The sequence below is a fragment of the Coregonus clupeaformis genome, chromosome 35, assembly GCF_020615455.1.
Source record: "Coregonus clupeaformis isolate EN_2021a chromosome 35, ASM2061545v1, whole genome shotgun sequence".
Lineage (NCBI taxonomy): Eukaryota > Metazoa > Chordata > Actinopteri > Salmoniformes > Salmonidae > Coregonus > Coregonus clupeaformis.
The window spans coordinates 3,869,971-3,895,677 of NC_059226.1; the positions used below are offsets into that span (position 1 = coordinate 3,869,971).

Consider the following 25,707-nt stretch of genomic DNA (forward strand, 5'->3'; position numbering starts at 1 on the left):
AAGTCCTAGGTTACACAAAACAAACCTTAATGGAACAAGATCCCACCCCGACTAGTGCCAAACAGGCTGCCTAAGTATTGTCCCCAATCAGAGATAACGAGCTACAGCTGCCTCTGATTGTGAATCACCCTGGCCAACATAGATCTACACGATCTAGAAAACACAACATAGAAAATATGACATAGAAACTCCACACACTGGCTCAACATTTAAGAGTCCCCAGAGCCAGGGCGTGACAGTACCCCCCCCAAAGGCGCGGACTGCGACCGCGCCACACAAACACAACAGGGTAGGGGCCGGTTGGGCATTCCGCTTGGAGGTGGATCCGGCTCCGGGCGTGACCACCACTTTCTCTCCACCTCCCCGTTGCGCCCCATGTCTGGTCTGGCACCGCTGACTGGAGCTGGACCCGACGACGGTGGATCGATCTGTACAGGCTCCGGACTGGAGCCGCTGGCCGGAGCTGGACTGGGCGCCGGTGGAGCGGATTGCTCTGGCTCCGGAGTGGATCCGCTGACAGGAGTTGGACCGGACCCCGGTGGAGCGGATTGCTCTGGCTCCGGAGTGGAGCAGCTGACCGGTGCCGGACCAGGCACCGGTGGAACAGGCACGGGCCGTGCCGGACTGGACACACGCACCACTGGCTTGGTGCGGGGAGCAGGTGCGGGCCGGACCGGGCGACGACGCCCACCACTGGCTTGGTGCGGGGAGTAGGAGTGGGCCGGACCGGGCTGATGACGCGCACCACTGGCTTGGTGCGGGGAGCAGGAACGGGCCGCACCGGGCTGACGACGCGCACCACTGGCTTGGTGCAGGGAGCAGGAACGGGCTGGACCGGGCTGACGACGCGCACCATTGGCTTGGTGCGGGGAGCAGGAACGGGCCGGACCGGGCTGACGACGCGCACCACTGGCTTGGTGCGGGGAGCAGGAACGGGCCGGACCGGGCTGGCGATGTGCACCACTGGCTTGGCGCGAGGGACAGGAACAGGCCAGACCGGGCTGGCAACGCGCACCACTGGCTTGGTGCGAGGGACAGGAACAGGCCGGACCGGGCTGGCAACGCAAACCACTGGCTTGGTGCGAGGGACAGGAACAGGCCGGACTGGGCACACGCACCACTGGCTTGGTGCGGGGAGCAGGAACAGGCCGGACCGGGCTGGCGACGCGCACCACTGGCTTGGTGCGAGGGGCAGGAACAGGCCGGACCGGGCTGGCGACGCGCACCACTGGCTTGGTGCGAGGGACAGGAACAGGCCGGGCTGGACTGGGAACACGCACCACTGGCTTGGTGCGGGGAGCAGGAACAGGCCGGGCTGTACTGGGAACACGCACCACTGGCTTGGTGCGGGGAGCAGGAACAGACCGGGCTGGACTGGGAACATGCACCACTGGCTTGGTGCGGGGAGCCGGAACGGGCCGGGCCGGACTGTGGAGGCGGACTGGAGGTCTGGAGCGAAGAGCTGACACAACCCGTCCTGGCTGAATGCCTACTTCCACACAATATGTGTGAGGCATCAGCACAGGGCGTACGGGGCTGTGCACTCGTACTGGCGCTACAGCACGTGGCACTGGCGCAGGATATACGGGACCGAGGAGGCGTACTGGAGACCACGAGCATTGAGCCGGCACACCCCGTCCTGGCTGAATGCCCATCTTTGCACGACACGTGCGTGGTGCTAGCACAGGACGTACAGGACTGTGCTGGAACACTCGCGGCACAGTACGTGGCTCCGCATAACACGGAGCCTGCCCAGTCACACGCTTCCTAGCCTGAGTACGGGGAGTTGGCTCTGCTCTAACCCTAGGCTCCGCCAACCACCCTTTTAGCCCCCCCAAAAAAAATTATTGGGGCTGTCTCTCGGGCTTCCTCCTCGGCCGGTACCCTCTGCGTTGCCGCTGCTCCTCTCTATAGCGCGCCTCCACAGTCTCCTCCCAAGGACGGCGATCCATTCCGGCCTGAATCTCCTCCCAAGTCCAGGATCCCTTCCCGTCCAGGATCTCCTCCCAGGTCCAGGCTGTCTGTTCCTGGACACGCTGCTTGGTCCTCTTTTGGTGGGATCTTCTGTCACGATCGTTTATGGAAGATACGGACCAAGGCGTAGCGTGATAAGCATTCATATTTATTTACGTACTGAACTCACGACAAAACAACAAACAAACGAAACGTGAAGTCCTAGGTTACACAAATCAAACCTTAACTGAACAAGATCCCACCCCGACTAGTGCCAAACAGGCTGCCTAAGTATGGTCCCCAATCAGAGACAACGAGCTACAGCTGCCTCTGATTGGGAACCACCCTGGCCAACATAGATCTACACGATCTAGAAAACACAACATAGAAAATATGACATAGAAACTCCACACCCTGGCTCAACATTTAAGAGTCCCCAGAGCCAGGACGTGACAACATGAAAAAATATCATCAAGCCTACAAAGACAAGACAATAAATATGGGAATGGAAAGCGTGTGATTCAGGGGCTTCCCTAGCCCAATAATGGAGCCTAACGTCTCTCCTTATAGTCCAGGGACCTTACATGTTCTGTTTAGAGGTGAATTGGCTCTGGGAGGCAAAACAGCCAAATACTCCCTTTAAACGTGAATCGATTCTCAATTGCGGTTTGGTTCTTGAAACATAAATTGCTCTACTTTACTGTCACATCAAAATAATTTCACAAATCCAAAATACACACTTACTGTACACTGTTTTAACTGGCCAGTATGAAAATGTATGCACTCACTAACTGTAAGTCGCTCTGGATAAGAGCGTATGCTAAATGACTAAAATGTAAATGTAATTTTTTTTGTTGTTGATTTCACATTGAATTCACATTAGTTAACAACTCAACCAAATGTAAATCAAAACTAGACGTTGAAATTACATCTGTACCCAGTGGGTTGTTAGCTGTGTTACTCTCATGTTGAGCTCTTTTGGGAGAGGTATGCAAGGCTCACAAAATCTGTGGAATTCCTGGAATTCGAGTTTCCTACTCAGAGTTCTGTGCGTTTATACCCAGTGCTATCGCTACAGCAAGTCTCTGATGCACAATCTCTGGGGATGTGAGTTTCTGTAACAGAGGGAGAGATGTAGAGAAGAGGACGAACAAGTTACTGTATCTCAACTATTGTGCGTCTTCAGTGATGGTTCAGATAGCGTATGAAATGTAAGAGCTGCAGGGGTAACGAGTACATAATATTACAGTAATAGCAGGACAGAGTAAATCCGAATCTTTGATGTAAATTAATGGCTGAATCTGATGATGAAGACAGTCACTTTCCTCCATAGAGGGAAGGTGGACATACTGCAGAGTGGCAAAAAATACATCTCTAGTCATCACATAGGCTTTTGCCTTCTTCAAAGTGTCTACGCTACTTACATTTAGCAGCTATATCATAATAATAAATAATAATATGCCATTTAGCAGACTCCTATCATCTCCTATGGTTTGCCGATCCACAGGATAGATATACATATTCACGCCACGTTCAGGTCTTACTTACTTTACACTTCTCACTATCTTGTCAGACTTGGAATAGAGAAGGTAGAAAGAGGTGGGCAGACGGAGAGAGGAGGGATTGTCAGAAGGTGTTTTAAAGCATTCAGATCCAGAGGGATTGCACAGGTCTTGATCTCCATTTGGTAATGCTCCTCAGAACTCCTCAGGATCAAAGATGGTGAAAAAACAAAGAGGCTTGGTTTCTCCTGATGATCACATGGAGGGGTAGAGAGAGAACGAGAGCTCCTGTCTCGTATCAGACAAGTATGTCATCTTTACATTGTATTTATTGACAAGGGGAAGCAAAAGGTCAAAGTCAAACCTGTTGGAATCAAAGTAGCTCTGTGAACTCCTCTCTGTTCTCCAAAGCTCAGCTCATCGTTGTTTGATATCCTTTAGTCTGACATGGTTCAATAACGCAGAGAAACAGATAGGGGCTTTGTGAACACTGTTCCAATATTCAGTGCCTGATATTGTGGTATTTATGCCTTTACTGTAGCTAGCTGATTTATGCCTAAATCAAGATGTTTGTATCCAAAGAAGTATGGATGGGATGAATTCATTATATGTGTGCATTGGTACTAATTTTGTATTACACATTTATTATTTATGTCTTTGTTTGATCAGCAACAGATGGAACCCTCTCAACTCATATCTAAATATTGACCATATCCTATTCCTTTTCTCTTTCTCTACAGGATGGTATGGGCAACTTAAGAATAACAGAGAAGGGCCTGAAACTGGAGGGAGACTCTGAGTTTCTCCAACCTCTGTATGCCAAAGAAATTCAGTCCAGACCAGTAAGTACTGCCCCTGCCACGTCCACCACCATATCACATTTTAATTGTCACATGCTTCGTAAACAACAGGTGTTGACTAAAAGTGAAATGATTACTTATGGCCCTTCCCAACAATGCAGAATACAATATTTAAAAAAATAATAATAATAGAAAGAAATTGTAACACGAGGAGTAAATACACAATGAGCAATGATAGTTTGGCTATAGAGCCCCACAGTGGAGGTATTGTAATACCCATAAAACCTAGCGGTCAAACAGGGAAATGGCTCCAATCATTTAAGAGCGTCTGCTAAATGACCCCCCCCCCCAAAAAAAAAATGTAGGCTTACCATTGTCACGTTCGTTTATAGACGGGACGGACCAAGGCGCAGTGTGATATGCATACATGTTTATTAACGAATAAACACAACGACAAAACAATAAACAAACGATACGTGAAGTCCAAGGCAGCACAACACAACATACCTTAACACGGAACAAGATCCCACCACTAACTAGTGCCAAAAGGCTGCCTAAGTATGGTCCCCAATCAGAGACAACGAGCGACAGCTGCCTCTGATTGGGAACCACACCGGCCAACATAGAAATAGACATACTAGAACATCAACATAGAAATATACAACATAGAACATACACACCCTGACTCAACATATACGAGTCCCTTGAGTCAGGGCGTGACAACCCTGGAGTGACGTTTTGATTAACCATGTAAATCTCTCAGACGAGGTGACTTTTATCAATATATTCACCTCTATTTACTCTCAGACTACAAATCCCATTCCTGCACGTAATCTCTAGCTAACACATTTGCTAAGAAATATTGTGTCAATTTTAAACTTGCACAAGACAGTTCACAGAATTGTCAATTTAAAGACATTTTGCCAATTTATTAATTACTAAATGTAGCTAACATTACATAGTTAATCCAGAGATTCTTACCTTTGCCTCGATTCAGCAGTCTCAGACAGTCCAGGCAGTCTCGTCATGTCATTTGTAGTTCTTTATGATAGCTACATTAGCAGCTAATTAGCATTTCATTTCTGGAGGGTCAATACAAGCGAATATATTGATTAAAGTCACCTTGTCCTAGAGAGATTTACACTGTTATCAAAACGCCACGCCAGGGTAAGCCTACATGAAACACAGCCCTTAAGTGTTTCTAAAATGAATGGTGGAAAAACGATTAGAACCATTTCCTTGTTTGACCGCTAGGTTTTATGGGTACTATGACTCATACTGTGGTACTCTATATACATAGGGTACTAGTACCGAGTCGATGTGCAGGGGTACGAGGAAATTGAGGTAGGTATGGGTAAAGTGAATAGGTAACATGATAGATAATACACAGTAGCAGCAGCATATGTGATGAGTGTGGAAGTGTGGTGAATGTGTGCCTGTGCGTAAGTGTGTGTGTTTGTGTGTGTGTGTGTGTGTGCATGCATGCGTGTGTGTGTTTGTGTGTTTGTATGTGTTGGAGTGTCAGTGTAAGTGTGTGGGAGTATGTGGGTAGAGTCCAGTGTGTTTGCATAGAGTCAATGCAGATAGTCCGAGTAGCTATTTGGTTAACTATTTAGCGGTCTTATGGCTTGGGGGTACAAGCTGTTCAGGAGCCTTTTGTTGCCAGACTTAGCGCTCCGGTACCATTTGCCATGCAGTAGCAGAGAGAACAGTCTATGACTTGGGTGGCTGGAGTCTTTGACAATTTTTAGGGCCTTCCTCTAACACCGCCTTGTTTAGAGGTCCTGGATGGCAGGGAGTTCGGCCCCAAGGATGTACTGGGCCATACGCACTGCCCTCTGTAGTGCCATGCGGTCAGATTCCGAGCAGTTGCCATACCAAGCGGTGATGCAGCCAGTCAAGATGCTCTCAATGGAGCAGCTGTAGACATTTCTGAGGATCTGATGGCCCATGCAAAATCTTTTCAGCCTCCTGAGGGGGATTAGGCATTTTTGTGCCCTCTTCACAACTGTGTTGGTGTGTTTGGACCATGATAGGTCCTTAGCAATGTGGACACAGAGGAACTTGAAGCTCTGGACGCGCTCCACTAAAGATGTGAATGGGGGCGTGTTCGGCCCTCTGTTTCCTGTAGTCCACGATAACCACCTTTGTCTTGCCCACGTTGAGGGAGAGGCTGGGTCCTGTCAGCACGCAGTCGTTGGTGAACAGGGAGTACAGGAGGGGACTAAGCACGCACCCCTAAGGGGCCCCCGTGTTGAGGATCAGCGTGGTGGATGTGTTGCATCCTACCCTCACCACCTGGGGGCGGCCCGTCAAGAAGTCCAGGATCCAGCTGCAGAGGGAGGTGTTCAGTACCAGCAACCTTAGCTTAGTGATGAGCTTGGAGGGAACTATGTTGTTGAATGCTGAGTTGTAGTCCATGAACAGCATTCTCACATAGTTGTTCCTTTTGTCCAGGTGGGAAAGGTCAGTGTGGAGTGCAATAGAGATTGCATCATCTGTGGATCTATTTGGGCGGAATGCAAATTGGAGTTGGTCCAGGGTTTCTGGGATGATGGTGTTGATGTGAGCCATGACCAGCCTTTCAAAGCATTGCATGGCTACAGATGTGAGTGCTACGGGTCAGTAGTCATTTAGACAGGTTACCTTGGCGTTCATGGGCACAGAGACAATGTTGGTCTGCTTGAAACATGTAGGTATTACAGACTGGGTCAGGGAGAGGTTTAAAATGTCAGTGAAGACACTTGCCAGCAGGTCAGTACGCGTCCTGGTAATCAATCTGGCCCTGAGGCCTTGTGAATGTTAACCTGTTAAAAGGTCTTACTCACATCGGCTACGGAGAGCGTGATCACACAGTAATCCAGAACAGCTGGTGCTCTCATGCATGGTTCATTGTTGCTTGCCTCGAAGCGAGCATAGAAGGCATTTATCTCGTCTGGTAGGCTCACTTCGCTGGGCAGCTCTCGGCTGGGATTCCCTTTGAAATCCGTGATAGTTTGCAAGCCCTGTAACATCCAACGAGCGTCAGAGCCAGTGTGGTAGGATTCGATCTTAGTCCTGTATTGACGCTTTGCCCGTTTGATGGTTTGTCAGAGGGCGTAGAGGGATTTCTTATAAGCGTCCGGATTAATCCATGGCTTCTGGTGGGGATATGTACGTACTGTCACCGTCGGGACGACGTCGTCAATGCACTTGTTAATGAAGCCGGTGGCTGATGTGGTAAACTCCTCAATGCTATCGGATGAATACCGGAACATTTTCCAGTCTGTGTTAGCAAAATAGTCCTGTAGCTTAGCATCCTCTTCATCAGACCACTTCTGTATTGAGCGCTTCACTGGTACTTCCTGTTTGAGTTTTTGCTTGTAAGCAGGGATCAGGAGGATAGAGTTATGGTCAGATTTGCCATAGGTTTACGAAAGAGGGAGAGTAGTATCAGAGAGAGGTGATGTCATAGGAGATGGAGCGATAGACGCTCACTCACACTCTGTCTGGCAGTAATAATACCACAGAGCATGCATTGGATGGATCGCTTGATAATGGGCAGAGCCGCATGCTTTATCTCATCTGTATAGCACCAGAAGAGAGAGAGAGAGAGATCAGGCCGGCAACGGCGGAGGTGAGGGGAATAGTAATTGTCTATATGGGTGAAAAATGGGAGAAGACAATTGTCCGGTCCAGGGGGGATAAAGAGAAAGAGATAGAAAACCTGAAGCAAGGATCCTCTACTGCTTTTTTCCTCCATCTCTCTCTTGTTCCTCTCTCGCTCCCTCTCTCTTTCCAAATCTTCTCCCTCTCCCCCCATGTTTTCCCATCTCAAAAGGTTAAATAAAAGAAATGACTAGTAAGTGCCTATTAACCCTTTCCAGCCAGAGCGGAATGTTCCATTTCTTGCTGGATCATGACCTCTGCGTGCATTAATGAGTATAATTTGCTGGTGTAAAACCATGTATGAAAACATTATACATATTTTAAAAGCTGAAAAACAGCCCTTTCAAATGATATGACATACAATAGCACCCCATCAATCAAATTGTAATCAGTCAAGAAATAACACCTGTGAAAATCTGTATCTTGTATGAAAATCAATGCTTTTTTCTAATGAAGATAGAGAAAACTTTTGAGTCTTCCTTATTTTGTAAGGATTTAACATCTGAAATCAGAATAAAAATAAATTTTACTGTGAACATGTTACAGCTGTTTTAGTGACTGATGGTATTTTTCTAAAATTCTATGGAATGTTCCTTGATCAAACACTTTCTTATCTAGATAGTATATAAAATACAAATCTGCACCAAAACTAATTACAAATAGCATTTACTCTTACATATGGTCCTCTGTAGCTCAGCTGGTAGAGCACGGCGCTTGTAACGCCAAGGTAGTGGGTTCGATCCCCGGGACCACCCATACACACAAAAAAAAATTATGCACGCATGACTGTAAGTCGCTTTGGATAAAAGCGTCTGCTAAATGGCATATTATATTATTATTATTATAAAGAAAGACATAAAACAAAAACTTTATTGAAAGAATAAGGTTAAGGGAATACATTTTGTAATTCAAGGTGTTTTTGAGTCACTAAAAGGCTGTAGGCTAAGCAGAATGATATTATCTGACTTACAGCAAACACCTTCATTGCTTGTATCTGGATAGGTTCATCCATCACATGGATGTGTGGTGGATGATCATGATGGATAAGCCATCAGCTGATTAGACAGTGATAGTGGACCAAGCACAAAATATGCCATCCTATCTAGTTAATTTAGGATTTAGTAATATCAGTACTATAGCTAGCTAACTACCTGGTAGCTAGCTAACTACCAGTAGCTAACAGTACAATCGTATAAATAGATCTCTGCCAGACAGCAAAACCATGTCAGAAAACCTGATAGACTGAAGTTGGAGCATAGCCAGCTTCTGCTATTGTCTAGCAGCCATCAGCCATTCGTTATAGAATAGAAATCTCATTTTATGAATTACATGTGGAAAAACGTATTTGAGTCAACATTAGCTAGCAAGCCAGCAGCAGATGAAACAGAAAGTTAATTATCTTCCCTGTCTCCTTCCCCAGTTTTAGTTTGCGGCTATCACTGTCCAACTGGCTAGGTTTTGGATATTTACTAGCCCATACCAGTGACAAACTTAGTTATGTTATCGACATATGGCAGTACACAAACAAAATCTAGCTCACTTATTTTGCTAGCTAGAAAAATTCATTCAGAAACAGAGGAAGAGGATAGCTAGTTAGAACAAGCTAACATTAGCTACTACCTCACAGCTACCAGTAGCGAACGCCAAGCAGCAAATGATTCAGGGCTGTAAATAGACTTTTTAACAAAATAATGTATTTCAAGTGACATTATTGATAAAACATTGTCATAAACAATTGAACAACTTTCTTACCTAAACTGACCCCCCTTGTTTGCACTTTGAAGCTGTCAAAATAGCACTCGAGATCCACTTTTCTGACCATCGTCTATGAGTGCTGTCAGGCAAATGTAGATTTCACATATTTACTTTTGGGTGAAGTAAAAAAGAAAGTTCCCACACATAAAGCCCTAAACCAATTATATCTATTTGTAGCTTATGTTGTCATGTGTAAAATTGGTGAGTGGACGGCAGTGATATTAAGGGTGAAACCATCAAACTATGATTCTGAAATTAGAACGCTCCGGCTGGAAATGGTTTTAGTGGCAAGTAAAGTAACAGGGTTGACGATTTAATCTTAAATCAGCCATAAATCCCCTTTTGTCATATGCAACAGGGAGGGGGAATTGAATGCAAGTTTCACATGTTTTTTATTTTTATTGTTTAATTTAACCTCTTAAGGATTTGACAATTTCTTTCAATTTTCGCCTGAAATGACACACACAAATCTAACTGCCTGTAGCTCAGGACCTGAAGAAAGGATATGTTTATTCTTGATACAATTTGAAAGGAAACACTTTGAAGTTTATGGAAATGTGAAATTAATGTAGGAGAATATAACACATTAGATCTGGTAAAAGATAATACAAACAAAAAAACATGCATTTTCTATTTATATTTTTTCTTCCATTATCTTTGAAATGCAAGAAAAAGGCCACAATATAATATTGCAGTTTAGGCGCAATTTAGATTTTGGCCACTAGATGGCAGCAGTGTGTCTGCAACGTTTCAGATGGATCCAGTGAAGCATTGCAATACTAGACAATTTTGTATAAAGTCTGCCCAAATGTTTACACACTCCCAGGAATGTCATACATCATGGATCATTAGCTTATACACTAACTTTCACACATCTAGATGGCCGGTTGTGGAGCCAGAGACAGCAGGGGTTCAAACTGTAGAACCCAGTTCCTACATTTGAATATAAAAATGGATTTTATCAAACAAAACTATGCTACATTTTATCTCTGGGACCCTTAGGATGACAAATCAGAGCAAGATTAATGAATGTAAGTATATTATTTACCTTCAGAGGTGAATGTATCAAATCAGTTGCCGTGATACGTTTTTTGTTGTTGTGCACTCTCCTCAAACAATAGCATGGTCTTTTTTCACTGTAATAGCTACTGTAAATTGGACAGTACAGTTAGATTAACAAGAATTAAAGCTTTCTGCCCATATAAATCATGTCTATGTCCTGGAAAGTTTGCTGTTACTTACAACAGTCATGCTAATCACATTAGCGCATATTAGCTCAACCGTCCCTTAGACGGGACACCGATCCCGTAGAGGTTAAACATTTTTAGCTTGTCTATCTATGGGTAACAGGGTTGACGTGTTATGCTCGACCTGCTCAGTTTTCCAACACAAAACACCAGAAAATGGCCAAAAAGAGTAGACCAGCTCACCAGCTTTTACACTAGGGTTCAACTACAGTGGGGAGAACAAGTATTTGATACACTGCCGATTTTGCAGGTTTTCCTACTTACAAAGCATGTAGAGGTCTGTAATTTTTATCATAGGTACACTTCAACTGTGAGAGACGGAATCTAAAACCAAAATCCAGAAAATCACATCGTATGATTTTTAAGTAATTAATTTGCATTTTATTGCATGACATAAGTATTTGATCACCTACCAACCATTAAGAATTCCGGCTCTCACAGACCTGTTCGTTTTTCTTTAAGAAGCACTCCTGTTCTCCACTCATTACCTGTATTAACTCTACCTGTTTGAACTCGTTACCTGTATAAAAGACACCTGTCCACACACTCAATCAAACAGACTCCAACCTCTCCACAATGGCCAAGACCAGAGAGCTGTGTAAGGACATCAGGGATAAAATTGTAGACCTGCACAAGGCTGGGATGGGATACAGGACAATAGGCAAGCAGCTTGGTGAGAAGGCAACAACTGTTGGCGCAATTATTCGAAAATGGAAGAAGTTCAAGATGACGGTCAATCACCTTCGGTTTGGGGCTCCATGCAAGATCTCACCTCGTGGGGCATCAATGATCATGAGGAAGGTGAGGGATCAGCCCAGAACTACACGGCAGGACCTGGTCAATGACCTGAACAGAGCTGGGACCACAGTCTCAAAGAAAACCATTAGTAACACACTACACCGTCATGGATTAAAATCCTGCAGCGCACGCAAGGTCCCCCTGCTCAAGCCAGCGCATGTCCAGGCCCATCTGAAGTTTGCCAATGACCATCTGGATGATCCAGAGGAGGAATGGGAGAAGGTCATGTGGTCTGATGAGACAAAAATATATAGCTTTTTGGTCTAAACTCCACTCGCCGTGTTTGGAGGAAGAAGAAGGATGAGTACAACCCCAAGAACACCATCCCAACTGTGAAGCATGGAGGTGGAAACATCATTCTTTGGGGATGCTTTTCTGCAAAGGGGACAGGACGACTGCACCATATTGAGGGGAGGATGGATGGGGCCATGTATCGCGAGATCTTGGCCAACAACCTCCTTCCCTCAGTAAGAGCATTGAAGATGGGTCATGGCTTGGTCTTCCAGCATGACAACGACCCGAAACACACAGCCAGGGCAACTAAGGAGTGGCTCCGTAAGAAGCATCTCAAGGTCCTGGAGTGGCCTAGCCAGTCTCCAGACCTGAACCCAATAGAAAATCTTTGGAGGGAGCTGAAAGTCCGTATTGCCCAGCGACAGCCCCGAAACCTGAAGGATCTGGAGAAGCTCTGTATGGAGGAGTGGGCCAAAATCCCTGCTGCAGTGTGTGCAAACCTGGTCAAGACCTACAGGAAACGTATGATCTCTGTAATTGCAAACAAAGGTTTCTGTACCAAATATTAAGTTCTGCTTTTCTGATGTATCAAATACTTATGTCATGCAATACAATGCAAATTAATTACTTAAAAATCATACAATGTGATTTTCTGGATTTTTGTTTTAGATTCCGTCTCTCACAGTTGAAGTGTACCTATGATAAAAATTACAGACCTCTACATGCTTTGCAAGTAGGAAAACCTGCAAAATCGGCAGTGTATCAAATACTTGTTCTCCCCACTGTATAAGATGTTCAATGTTTCTTTCGAAAAAAATATTTAAAAAGGAATAGTTTCACCATTTAAAACAAGAGTTCAGTTCACGTACCAGAGTTGACCTTAAAATGAGGGACAGGTATATATATTTTTTACCTTCAAATGAATCACTAATGACATTAAATAAATAACAATCACCAGAAATGACTTTGCCAGAGCAACCTGATAACTATGTGGTACACAGAGGGCTGCATTTTGGCACTTTAGCAGGTCTTTATTCATATAAAAATCGGATTAATTAAATGTTCCATGTGGTCTACCGTAAAACTTCAATTAATAGCCCGGACGTTTATTTGCTTCAATCACTGTAACCGGCTCTTATTAGAGACAGGCTTCTATTTGATTCAGGCGTCTATTTCCTTAATTCACACAGCTTTTGCTCAATAACATTTGGAAAAGACTACCACACTGTTTATTGTGACCAGTATGAGCAGTATAAACATTATAATAACAAATCCTTCGCAGATCAGACTTGCAAAGACTAGCCTATCATGCACTCCCGATTTCATGCTTCAGCACCATTCTCTCACTCGTTGCGCCTCTTGTATCCACTGTAGTTTAGCCGACCATGTCAAACCACACTGCTGTCTCGTCCATGGCAATGATGTTGCTCTCCTTTATCTTATTTTTCAATCTTTGCGGTACTCACTGAAGTTCACTGGTAAACAATTCATTTAGACCCAGCGTTTATTTGCTGACATGTGTGCCGATGCCGGGCTATTAAAGGGGACAGGCGTTTAATTGAAGTTTTATGGCATATTAAAGGGCACTTCATTTAATAAAACAGGCTTTTAAAATGCAATATTTGTGCACAATTTCTACTTAAAATATCAAAGGGACGCAAAAGGCAGTCATTTCATGGAACAAACCATTAACAGTGACAAGAGGCAGCACAATCAGTGTGCAATAAAGCAGGTCCTAAGGATACATACCGTAGCAAGAGAAAGAGTCTGGGGGGCTAGAAATTCACTTCCATGAATTGCAGCAGAACAAGAACCATTCCTCCTTGTGCCAGTGGGGCCTAATATACTAAAAGAACAATATGACATTACCTCTTAATTCGAATCTCATTTGCTCAACCACATTGTTAAAGTGACGTATGTCAATTCAGGAATATAAATATTTTTCTTATTTACTATACTGCTTAGCTGAACGGAACCTTGATAATCATGAAGGGCCATAAATTATCTCTAATATACATGAGATGCATTATCTCGACAGCTTTAAGCGCAACACAATGGCTGGCTGCTATCTTTAAATAAGAAGTTGACTGAAGCATGCAAGATTACTCTGGCACGTAAGACAGATCCAGGGTTCAGACGTGATTTGCATTCCAGATTGGCTCTTGACTCGTGGGCTAATGGAAATTATCTGTTAAACATACAGTCCTAGTTACACACTCACACTGAGCACTAGGGTCACTATCGGTGGGTTTGTGTTTGGTGGACTGCATTGTTTGTTTACCTGCTTTGTCTCCACAGGGCAGCCCACTGTTACTGCAATCCTCCAAAAATGTGTCCATCAATATCCTCAATGGGAAGAATCAGCTGGTCACACAACTTATTGCAGGTAATATCATGCAACACGACCGCAGACTGTCACACATCCATAGAAGGTGTTTCCTAATATGGACACCATACACAGCAATGAAAATCCATTGACTTGGATGAGAGTTCTCTTTTGTTCCAAACAGACATTTCGATCCATGAACAGCTACAGACAAACACTTCTCCCATGGTAAACTGCAGTGACATTTGCTTCTGGCTGTTGATTATCTTGCAAAGATGTTTAGTGGATCAGTGAGCAATAGGAATACGGTAAGCTAGAGACTCCACTCAAGACACAGCGAAGCATAATCAATTGTCTTCATGACGTGTCAGTCGCCCTCTGCTCAGATCGCTTGTTTCTCCCCACGACATGAAACCATTTCAGGATCATCCAAGTCAAGGAGTTGTTTTTCTCTGCTGTTTGTTGTACTATCAATAACAGTTTGTTTTGGTGTTGGGCTGTGTTTTTTCTATATTTTCTTATTTCCCCTTTCAGTAGTTGTGTTTTGATCTGCTTTACTTGGTCTTACTCTTGAAGTATTTGCCTGTAGTTATAGTTCAGTTATTGTCTCTTTGCATAAATACAAGCTGTCTTTCTTGGTTTTTCATATAGCAGCCACCTGTTAAACTTCACTGACTTTTCCTCACACCTTTTGTTCTGTCCAGGATCCAGTGGAGTGCATGCACGAGGGAAGATGTTGGAAGTGAAATCTAGCACAGGGAAGCTGTTGTTCTCTGCTGATGACCAGGAGGTGGTGGTGGGAGCAGAGAGGCTACGGGTGACAGGTATGTTACTGGACCAGACACTGCATCATACTCAAAAGTCTGCTAGCAAATTATTGAACTGGAGTTTTAAACTGGACTGCTCATACTGTTCAAGTGTTGAAGTCTGGTTCAGAGGCTTAATTGAGAGATCTTTAAGTGTGGTGATCTTTTGGATGATTAATAGCAGTGTAATCATTTTACCATTAATTTAAATTTAGCAGAAAATAGCTGCCATTTGACAGCTAGCCAACAATTGAATGAATAATCACCACAGACAAAATAATAATGGATAACTCACATTTAAAGAACAGCCTAACATAAATTAGACTATAATACTTAAAAGACTGATTCTAAGTTTTCTATAAGGGACGATTAAGTGATTCTGTATTATTTAGATTTGAAGAAATCATCCAATTATGTTGAACAAGAACAGATTCAGTCACTTTTATGTTGTTTAAGATTGTTACAGTTTTTGAGTAAGGTAATAACAAGTATGTAGAACAACACAAAAATCCACTAATTTCAATAATTCATTCACATTCACAGAAAAAGGGTGAACATTTTAAGGTTGTTTTTGGTGCATTTGATCATCTCTGAACATCCCTTCCAAGGCTCACACTCAAGCCCTATATCAGCAATTACTCACAATCCTCATCTACATGTATTTCCCCCCCAGAGCTCCTCAGCCAGAGTTCATTACCCCATCCAACTCAGCTACATTTCGGTTGAATGCATTCAGTTGTGCAACTGACTAGGTATCCCCTTTCTCTTCCCTTCCCCTAAGCACATGGATGCAGAGAGAGAGGGAGGGAGGACTAGAGAGAGAGGGGGGGTGATGATTGTAGTGATGATTTTCCAGTTACTCCATTTATCTCTGGCCCTTTTTGATGGGGCTCCCAAGGGCCACAGGTTTCATCAAACGCCTTGGCAACCACAGTCGTCAGTCAAAAGGCCTTCTTAGTTCTAAATAGGCCTCTGTTGTACTAATAGTTTCTGTGCATACGTGTGGGCGGGCATGCAGGCATACAGTATTTGTGTGTACATGCGTGCGTGCATGCGTATGTGTGTATGCGTGCGTGCATGTGTTTGTATGTGTGTGTGCGTGTGTGCATCCATGCGTGTCTGTCTGTGTCTACGTACTTGCTTGTGTGTGTGCAAGTGCGTGTCTGCGTGTGCTCCAAACCATGCCAAACAACAGCTGTATGAATCAATAAATATAGCCAATGATCTCAGAACTGGGAAAGCTGCTGCTGACCCCTCTCCCTCCATCATTCCGTCCATCAGGCAGGATGAAGTGAGGCCAGATTCCTATAAAACTGTCACATGTCATTACCAAATGAATGCTTTTGTCCAAACCAATAAAATACATAATTAAGCTGAGCATATAACTTTAATTGGCTCAACTGAGGTCATTGGAAATCTATGATAGAGCCTTCGCTGCCTTCATTAGGCATGTATTGCACCATCTACAGTAAACACTGATCCAGGAAGCCACAGGATCCAATGGGGAATAGGGGAGGTGTTTGGAATCATGCTAACTTTGCAATTTGGCGCTAGCTGTGATATGAAGGAAATCAAGATCTGTAAAAGCTAATCAACCCCCTGAAATTATATATATTTTTTTTTCTCACAAGAGCGACAGGTGCTGCATCCAGAGAACATAACAAGTGACTTCGGGATAAGAATCTAGCCTTTGATTGATGGCAAAAGGAAAAATTATAATTTTGTCTGCGACTTAAATGTGGCTGTAAATTGGCTTTTAGAGGCAAATATTGAATGTAATTATTTTATTTGTGTGTGTCTCGCTTTGTAACACAAGGCTCAATCAGTGCTGCCAGGTAAAACTTGATTACAGTGTTCTGCAACTCTTTCAAGATGGTCTCCAAGATGAGTGATGCTATATAAAACCACAGTAGGCCTAGTGTAACTGTATTAATCTGAAAGCAATGAAGTGGAAATATAAAGCTTGACACTTGACACAAAAGTGAAATATTTCTGACAAGAGCGTTGGAGGAAGTGAGTTTGATTGTGATCCTTGTGATGCTGTGATGAGTGATTTCGAAGGAGTCAGGTGCAGGAGGGTATACTGTACGTCACTGAATAAGCCAGAAGCCAGAAGTACCATAACAGTTGTATACTGTACACAAGACCACACACTGTGCACTCTGGAGACCTTTAATCAAGACCGAGTGAGCTGTGGCCTAATGGCAGTGTACGTTGTATATACATTCTCGTGAGCCCGCCCAGTACAGTACAGGAGTGCCAGCAGCAGTCTACAGCGATCCTCCATCGTCTTCCCTAGGAAACCACACGTAATCAATTACACAGGAAAAACAATGGGAGAAAATAATGAATTAGCCTGGAATGCGAGGACACAATGGAGCACTCCTTTGTGGTAATTCAAATCTGCTTAGAACAGGGAATTCCAGATTTTGAATGGAGCATGCTCAATAGAGTATTCCCATATTCCCCTCATCCCTCTCTATCCCCCTGTCTCTCCCAGACCATAATTAGCAGGAGTCCACAGAATAATAACATTACCTGCTGCTGTTTTTTTGTTATAATTATAATTAAAGGCTCATTGATTAGCCTCAATTAAAGCCCATTGACTCACTGCAGTGGAGGATAATTTAAATTGAATCGCACACTTAATAATCACATCAGTACTCTGATGAGTGTAGGGAGGAGCCCGGAAACAGATATGGTATTAAAGGGATACTGCGAGATTCTGGCCGATGAACTCTCTCTGCATGCAGTATGAAAGAAGTTAGAGGTAGTTTCGCGAGCCAATGCTAACTAGCGTTAGTACAATGACTGGAAGTCTACAGGTACGCTAGGGTATGCAAAACTATCTCTAACTCCCTTCATACTGCACGAAGACATAACAATTGTATCCACAAGTTCATCTGATTCTGGGTAAGTAGAATATGGTTTAACTGCCAGAATCTTGCAGTATCCCTTTAATAGCTAGCCTGGTTTGGAGAAATTCTCACCACGTTATTAGCATTGCACAGATGATAATGTGGCAAACCAAATTTTAGATGCTACAAAGGCGGATGTCAATGTGGATTGAGAGAAGCAATGTGCAGAAAGTAGTCCCATCCGTTAGTGATGTGTCTTCACACATTAACCACATCACCCAGAGAGTAATCACTACGCCAGTCCAGATGCTTGATCTAACAGATGGGGCAGACAATGCCAACTCCATCATATTTTTACAATCCCTAGTCTGTAATATGACACCCGTGAGAGAAAATTTGAAATGGTTAATTTATATCAGTTTTATGAGGAGAGCATGATACAGATACAGATATCACCCTGTGGCCAAACAACCATAGCCTTTATTTTCCTCCTATCTACTGTATCTATCATGGTGGTCTTCAGACTTTCAGCTGTGATGTGTATTACAGTGCATGACTGCTGGAGAGCCACTTGACCTGACCTCAGTTTCCTCCACTTTCAGCCAGTATCTAATTACTGTATAGGGCTAGAGTCACGTCCACTCATGGTGGGTGGCTAGCTGGCAGTGCTGGTCCAGACTGTTGATGATGGGGTCACAACCCTAAAGCAGGAGGCCAGCGGTCCCCTCTACAGTAGACTGGTTGACCTGGTTAATTTGGGGTCACAGTCTTACAGTCCTGATGCTCTAGGTTGTTGTTAGAACCCACTGCTCTGTATCGGTGTCCAGTAGACCGCATGGGCTGCAGTGGTCTATAGCCTCAACGCCTTGTGCTTCCCAGGGTTCGGTACACCTTGTGTCTGCTGTAAGAAAAAGAGAGAGAGAGAAATAGAGTTTGAGAGAGAAAGGTAAAGAGAGAGAATATATAGATCATGAGAGAGAGAGAGAGAGAGAGAGAGAGAGAGAGAGAGAGAGAGAGAGAGAGAGAGAGAGAGAGAGAGAGAGAGAGAGAGAGAGAGAGAGAGAGAGAGAGAGAGAGAGAAATGGAAATGTGAAGTACTGTATATCCTTTCCTATAAATAGTAATGGAAATATGACAGTAATGATAACCTAACTTTATTTATGTTTCACCTTCTGCATTACCATCAACATTATAGCCAAGTCATTCCTGAATATGATGACATTCATCCATTTCACTTCATTCTCTTCCTCAGTTTATCCCCTCCCCCCAGCTCCAGCTTGCAGTAATAAGATCATTAAGAGCAGCCGGGGGTTACTGTGTGACGAGTGTCATACATTACATTTATTTAAGGCACGAGAGGGAGACTACATTTCACCGTTTGATCAGGTCTGAATGGGGAATGTGCTTTGCAAAGTGACCATTGGATTTCTGTCAGGTGACCATGCTAAGTGGACGATAAAGAATCCATAAAAGCCAGGGAGTTATATCCTCTGCTTCTCTGCACTCTGCTTTACCTGGGTCTCTTCCTAGGGCTTGGTTTCACGGTCCACATAAATCTAGCCCACCACTGGTCACAAAACTAGATTAGATTGTAACCGTGAAGTCAGTACAGTCTCAGGGTTTACAGCACTGAGTGTCTCTGACAAACAAGATGCGTTTGAGAGCCCGGCAGAGCCATTTGCAAAATCATGGAGGCATTGTTTGCCTTTCAAATCTTGTTTATACAGAGCTTCAGAAAGTATTCACACCCCTTTACTTTTTCCACATTTTGTTGTGTAACAGCCTGAATTTAAAATGGATTACATTTAGATTGTGTGTCACTGATCAACCCACAATACACCACAATGTCAAAGTGTAATTATGTAAAATAAAATAATAAAGCTGAAATTTGAAAAGCTGAATTGTCTTGAGTCAATAAGTATTCAACCCCTTTGTTATCACAAGCCTAAATAACTTCAGGAGTAAAGATTTGCCTAACAAGTCAGATAATAAGTTGCATGCAATAATGGTGTTCAACATGATTTTTGAATGACTACCCCATCTCTGTACCCCACACATTCAATTATCTGTAAGGTCCCTCAGTCGAGCAGTGAATTTCAAGCAAAGATTCAACGACAAAAACCAGGGAGGTTTTCCAATGCCTCGCAAAGGGTACCTATTGGTAGATGAGTAAAAAAAATAATTTAAAAAACAGACGATGAATATCACTTTGAGCATGGTGGAGTTATTAATTAAACTTTGGATGGTGTATCAATACACCCAGTCACTACCACTCAAGGATTTCACCATTATTTGGTGATTTTAAGCCAGTTACAGAGTTAAATGGCTGTGATAGGAGATAGCTGAGGATGGATCAACAACATTGTAGTTACTCCATAATACTAACCTAAATGACAGAGTGAAAAATTAGGAAGCCTAAACAGAATAACAAATATTCTAAACCGTGCATCCTTTTTGCAATAAGGCACTAAAGCAATACTGCAAAAAATGTGGCAAAGAAATTAACTTTTTGTTCTGAATACAAAGCATTATATTTGGGGCAAATCCAACACAACACATCACTGAGTATCACTCTTCATATTTTCAAGCATGGTGGTGGCTGCATCATGTTATGGGTATGCTTGTCATCGGCAAGGACTAGGGAGGTTTTTAGGATAAAAAGAAAAGGAATAGAGCTAAGCACAGGCAAAGTCCTAGAAGAAAACCTGGTTCAGTCTGCTTTCCAACAGACACTGGGAGACAAACCCACGCTTCAACAGGACAATAAGGCCAAATATACACTGGAGTTACTTACCAAGACGACGTTGAATGTTCCTGAGTGGACTAATTACAGTTTTGACTTAAATCTGCTTCAAAATCTATGCCAAGACTTGAAAATGGCTGTCTAGCAATGATCAACAACCAACTTGACAGAGCTTGAAGAATTTTTAAAAGAATAATGGGCAAATATTGTAGAATCCAGGTATGCAAAGCTCTTAGAGACTTACCCAAAAAGACTCACAGCTTTAATCACTGCCAACACCCTTCACACCCTTCTAACATGTGTTGACTCAGGGGGTTGAATACTTATGTAATCAAAATATAGTAATGTTTTATTTTCTATTAATTAATTATTATTATTTTAGAATTTTTCTTCCACTTTGACATTACAGAGTACTTGTGTAGATCGTAGACCAAAAATTACAATTAAATCCATTTTAGTCCCACTTTGTAACACAACAAATTTGTGGAAAACATAAAAGGGTGTGAATAATTTCTGAAGGCACAGCACTGTATGTCTCTAGCACCCTAAGATCCGCATTACAGATGTATAATGTTTTTCTTCTCATTTTGAGGATATATAATTATTGTCAAGGATATGTGAGAGGGAGGATGGTCTAGGTGTTGACGTATACCTTGCTTCCACTGAAAATGGCATCTAACTGCATCCACCACTGATCCATAATAACTAATGGTATCTTGGAACATGGATGGCATTGGTAATGGACTAAAATGTAAGGCTGAGAATCTTTAGGTGACTTTTGCGGCAATATGAGATCGGTTTTCGATTTACAATGACTGTCCTCTTTTATATACTGTATATATGGCTCTCATTGGCTGGGTTTACACAGGCAGCCCAATTCTGATATTTTTTCCACTAATTTGTCATCTGACAAATCACACCAGATCTTTCACATCAGATATTTTTCAGAGCTGATCTGATTGGTCAAAAGACCAATTATTGAAAAAAAGATCAGAATTGGGCTGCCTGTCTAAATACAGCCAAAGTGCATTATATAGTACCACCCTAAACCAGCTTTTGTTTTATTGGAATTAAAGAGTAACCTTGGTATCAAGTCGTTTACAGTATACACAATAAGCATAGACAGACCAATGAGATATTGCTACTAACAGTTATCCAAACAGCGATGCCCATTCCTTTTTTCCTTTTACACTTTATTCTTGCGATGGGCCTGTTGTTCTAATGATTCCTCCGGAGGGCTGGTCAAGGACACGCACACACACACACCACACATACTGTACAAACACACTCATCAGCGTGATATCACTCTTCCAGACTGAGGCTGCCCAGAGCGTGATTAACCACAAGGCACAGTGATGCGTTCCACAGCTCCATGTATGGCTCCATGCTACAGTAGCTGCTGGGGTGACAAATGGCCTGGTAGCAGAGGATGATGTTATCGGCCCCACTGACACTCTGTTCTCCCATCCCGGTCCATCTCCCTCTATACCAGGCGCCTGCTACGGGTGTGAGCACTGCAGTTTGTAGCTATAAACCGGATGACCAAATGACAGTAGAGTACTTGAAAGCCACTGTGAAATCATGTTGCAAATATACAATATACAAGTACACAGAAAAATAGAAAATCAATGGATACAGTAAATAGATAGCCTACAGTAGGCCTACATTTACTTGCAATTGTGCATAAAAAATAATCAGCTACAAAATAAATATGTTCTGGTGTATCAAACATCACTCTCACGCCATCCTTAAAATACTTTACTGCTTGATTTTACTAACAAACTATTTCCCCCTGTTTAATATCTACATGTTCTCAGTCCCTGTTGAGCCATGTTCTTGATGCAGTCCCACATGAATTTTTTTTTTTACTATTGAATACTACAGTACTTACTATTAAATACTATAGTAAACTGTAGAATAATATACTACACACTGTAGTATCCCTGTAGTACTTACTATAGAATGTTGTCGAATAATGTAGTATTTACTACAGTTTTTTTTCCCGGATAATACTGTATCCGAAAAAAACCTGTAGTAAATACTACAGTAAAGTCCGCAAAAACAATTCAATTTTTTAAACTATAGTAAATACTACACTATTTAATTTACATATACCCTGCCCATTCCCCTCCACCATATCGCAATTTGTCCACCCATAAGTGAAAAACCTATGCCAACTATAGACCATATATTGTGTTCCCTACAGGTTATAGAAAAGAGCAGAAACTCTGAACTATCTGTTCAGACCCTCAGTCTTACATACCTACAGGTCATTGAAAATGTGCGATTTTAATGTTTCTCAAGTAGGTTTCCTGAAGGAGAAAGCCTCCACTTCTATGTCAAAGATAACAAAACAAAAACACTATAGTAAATACTACAGTAATGTCCGCAAAACACTACAGTAAATACTACAGTATACTACAGTCCGCAAAAACACTACAGTAAATACTACAGTATACTACAATCTGCAAAAACACTACATTAATTACTATAGTATATACTAAAGTTATTTTACTACAGTAGTTATCCTATAGTTAACTGTAAATACTACAGTAAATACTACAGTATACTACAGTATTGACTGTAGTGTTTTTCCTTACTTTGGTCCTCAAGAACACTACAGTAAAGTCCGCAAAAACATTACAGTGAATTCTATAATCGTTATACCATAGTACACTATTTTTTTTAATCATGTGGGGTGTGCTCTTCTCCTCCCCACCGCTGTCACCATGCACCCATCCCACCCCTCTCTGATCTACTGCAACGAGGAGGATGATGCTAAATGTATTTCATTATAATCTGCAATCTAGTGTACTACTGAGGATCCCTGGAGCACTCTTCAACTGTACAAGAACCATCTCCCCCACACTTATGTAATTCTGCCACTAAATGGCACTGCACCCAAGGCAGATAGATAGTTCCAATTTTCCTGCATTCGGCCACCTGGAGTTTGCTCTCCCGGAGTACTGTGGCTGGATTCCTATTTATGGATGCTGCTCTGGTGTTTCCATTAATCGGAAATTAAATGAAAATGTTATTTGTCACATGCGCTGATTACAACACGTGTAGACTTTACAGTGAAATGCTTACTTACAATCCCTTTCCCAACAATGCAGAGTTAAAAAGTAAGAACATTTGCAAATAAAATTAGAAAATAGTACAATAAATAACAATAACAAGGCTATATACAAATCTAATCTAATCTAATTGTATTTGTCACATGCTTCGTAAATCAACAGATGTAGACTAACAGTGAAATGCTTACTTATGGGCCCTTCCCAACAATGCAAAAAAAAAGTATACGTTTGAAATAGTAGGAAAAAAAAATATTGACAAATAATAACACGAGGAATAAATAGAAAAATAATAACACAAGGAATAAATACACAATGAGTAACGAAAACTTGGCTATATACACGGGGTACCAGTACTGAGTCAATGTGCAGGGGTACGAGGTAATTGAGGTACATACACTATGTATACAAAAGTATGTGGACACCCCTTCAAATTAGTGGATTCGGCTAATTTAGCCACACCCGTTGCTGACAGGTGTCAAATATCTGCCCTGCTAGAGCTGCCCCGGTCAACTGTAAGTGCTGTTATTGTGAAGTGGAAAAGTCTAGGAGCAACAACGGCTCAGCCACGAAGTGGTAGGCCACACAAGCTCACAGAACAGGACCGCCGAATGCTGTACTCCCTGTTCACCCATGACTGCATGGCCAGGCACGATTCCAACAACATCATTAAGTTTGCCAACGACACAACAGTGGTAGGCCTGATCACCGACAACGATGAGACAGCCTATAGGGAGGAGGTCAGAGACATGGCCGTGTGGTGCCAGGATAACAACCTCTCCCTTAATGTGACCAAGACAAAGGAGATGATTGTGGACTACAGGAAAAAAAAGAGGACTGAGCACGCCCCCATTCTCATCGACGGGGCTGTAGTGGAACAGGTTGAGAGCTTCAAGTTCCTTGGTGTCCACATCACCAACGAACTATCATGGTCCAATCACACCAAGATAGTCGTGAAGAGGGCACGACAAAGCCTATTCCCCCTCAGGAGACTGAAAAGATTTGGCATGGGTCCTCAGATCCTCAAAAAGTTATACAGCTGCACCATCGAGAGCATCCAGACTGGTTGCATCACCGCCTGGTATGGCAACTACTCTGCCTCCGACCACAAGGCACTACATAGGGTAGTGTGTACGGCCCAGTACATCACTGGGGCCAAGCTTCCTGCCATCGTGGACTTCTATACCAGGCGGTGTCAGAGGAAGACCCTCAAAATTGTCAAAGACTCCAGCCACCCTAGTCACAGACTGTTCTCTCTGCTACCGCACTGCAAGCGGTACCGGAGCGCCAAGTCTAGGTCCAAAAGGCTTCTTAACAGCTTCTACCCCCAAGCCATAAGACTCCTGAACAGCAAATTTTTGGCTACCCAGAGTACTTGCACTGCCCCCCCCCCCCCCACCCCATATTTTTACGCTGCTGCTACTCTGTTAATTATTTATGCATAGTCACTTTAACTCTACCCACATGTACATATTACCTCAACTAGCCTTTGCCCTCGCACATTGACTCTGCACCTGTACCCCCTGTATATAGCCTCCCTACTGTTATTTTATTTAACTTCTGCTCTTTTTTTCTCAACACTTTTTTGTTGTTGTTTTAAGGGCTGTAAGTAAGCATTTCACGGTAATGTCTACACCTGTTGTATTCGGAGCATGTGGCAAATACGATTTGATTTGATTTGAAGCGAGTTGCATGTAAAAATCGTCTGTCCTTGGTTGCAACACTCACTACCGAGTTCCAAACTGCCTCTGGAAGCAACGTCAGCACAATAACTGTTTGTCCATGGCCGAGCAGCCGCACACAAGCCTGAGATCACCATGCGCAACGCCAAGCATCGGCTGGAGTGGTGTAAAGCTCTCCGCCATTGGACTCTGGAGCAGTGGAAACGCGTTCTCTGGAGTGATGAATCACGCTTCACCATCTGCCAGTCCAACGGACGAATCTGGGTTCGGTGGATGCCAGG

The 25,707-nt window shown here is 43.1% G+C and overlaps 1 protein-coding gene across 3 annotated transcripts in view; it reads left to right on the top strand.

Moving 5' to 3' along the window:
- The window catches only part of LOC121573524 (delta-sarcoglycan-like), a 345,990-nt gene that overhangs the window by 280,611 nt on the left and 39,672 nt on the right, over positions 1-25,707 (top strand). For all 3 annotated transcript variants that reach the window (XM_041885585.2, XM_041885586.2, XM_041885584.2), the window contains exons 3-5: positions 4,196-4,297; positions 14,236-14,323; positions 14,968-15,087. In XM_041885585.2, the coding sequence (XP_041741519.1) occupies positions 4,196-4,297; positions 14,236-14,323; positions 14,968-15,087 (310 nt within the window). The remainder of the gene's footprint in view (positions 1-4,195; positions 4,298-14,235; positions 14,324-14,967; positions 15,088-25,707) is intronic.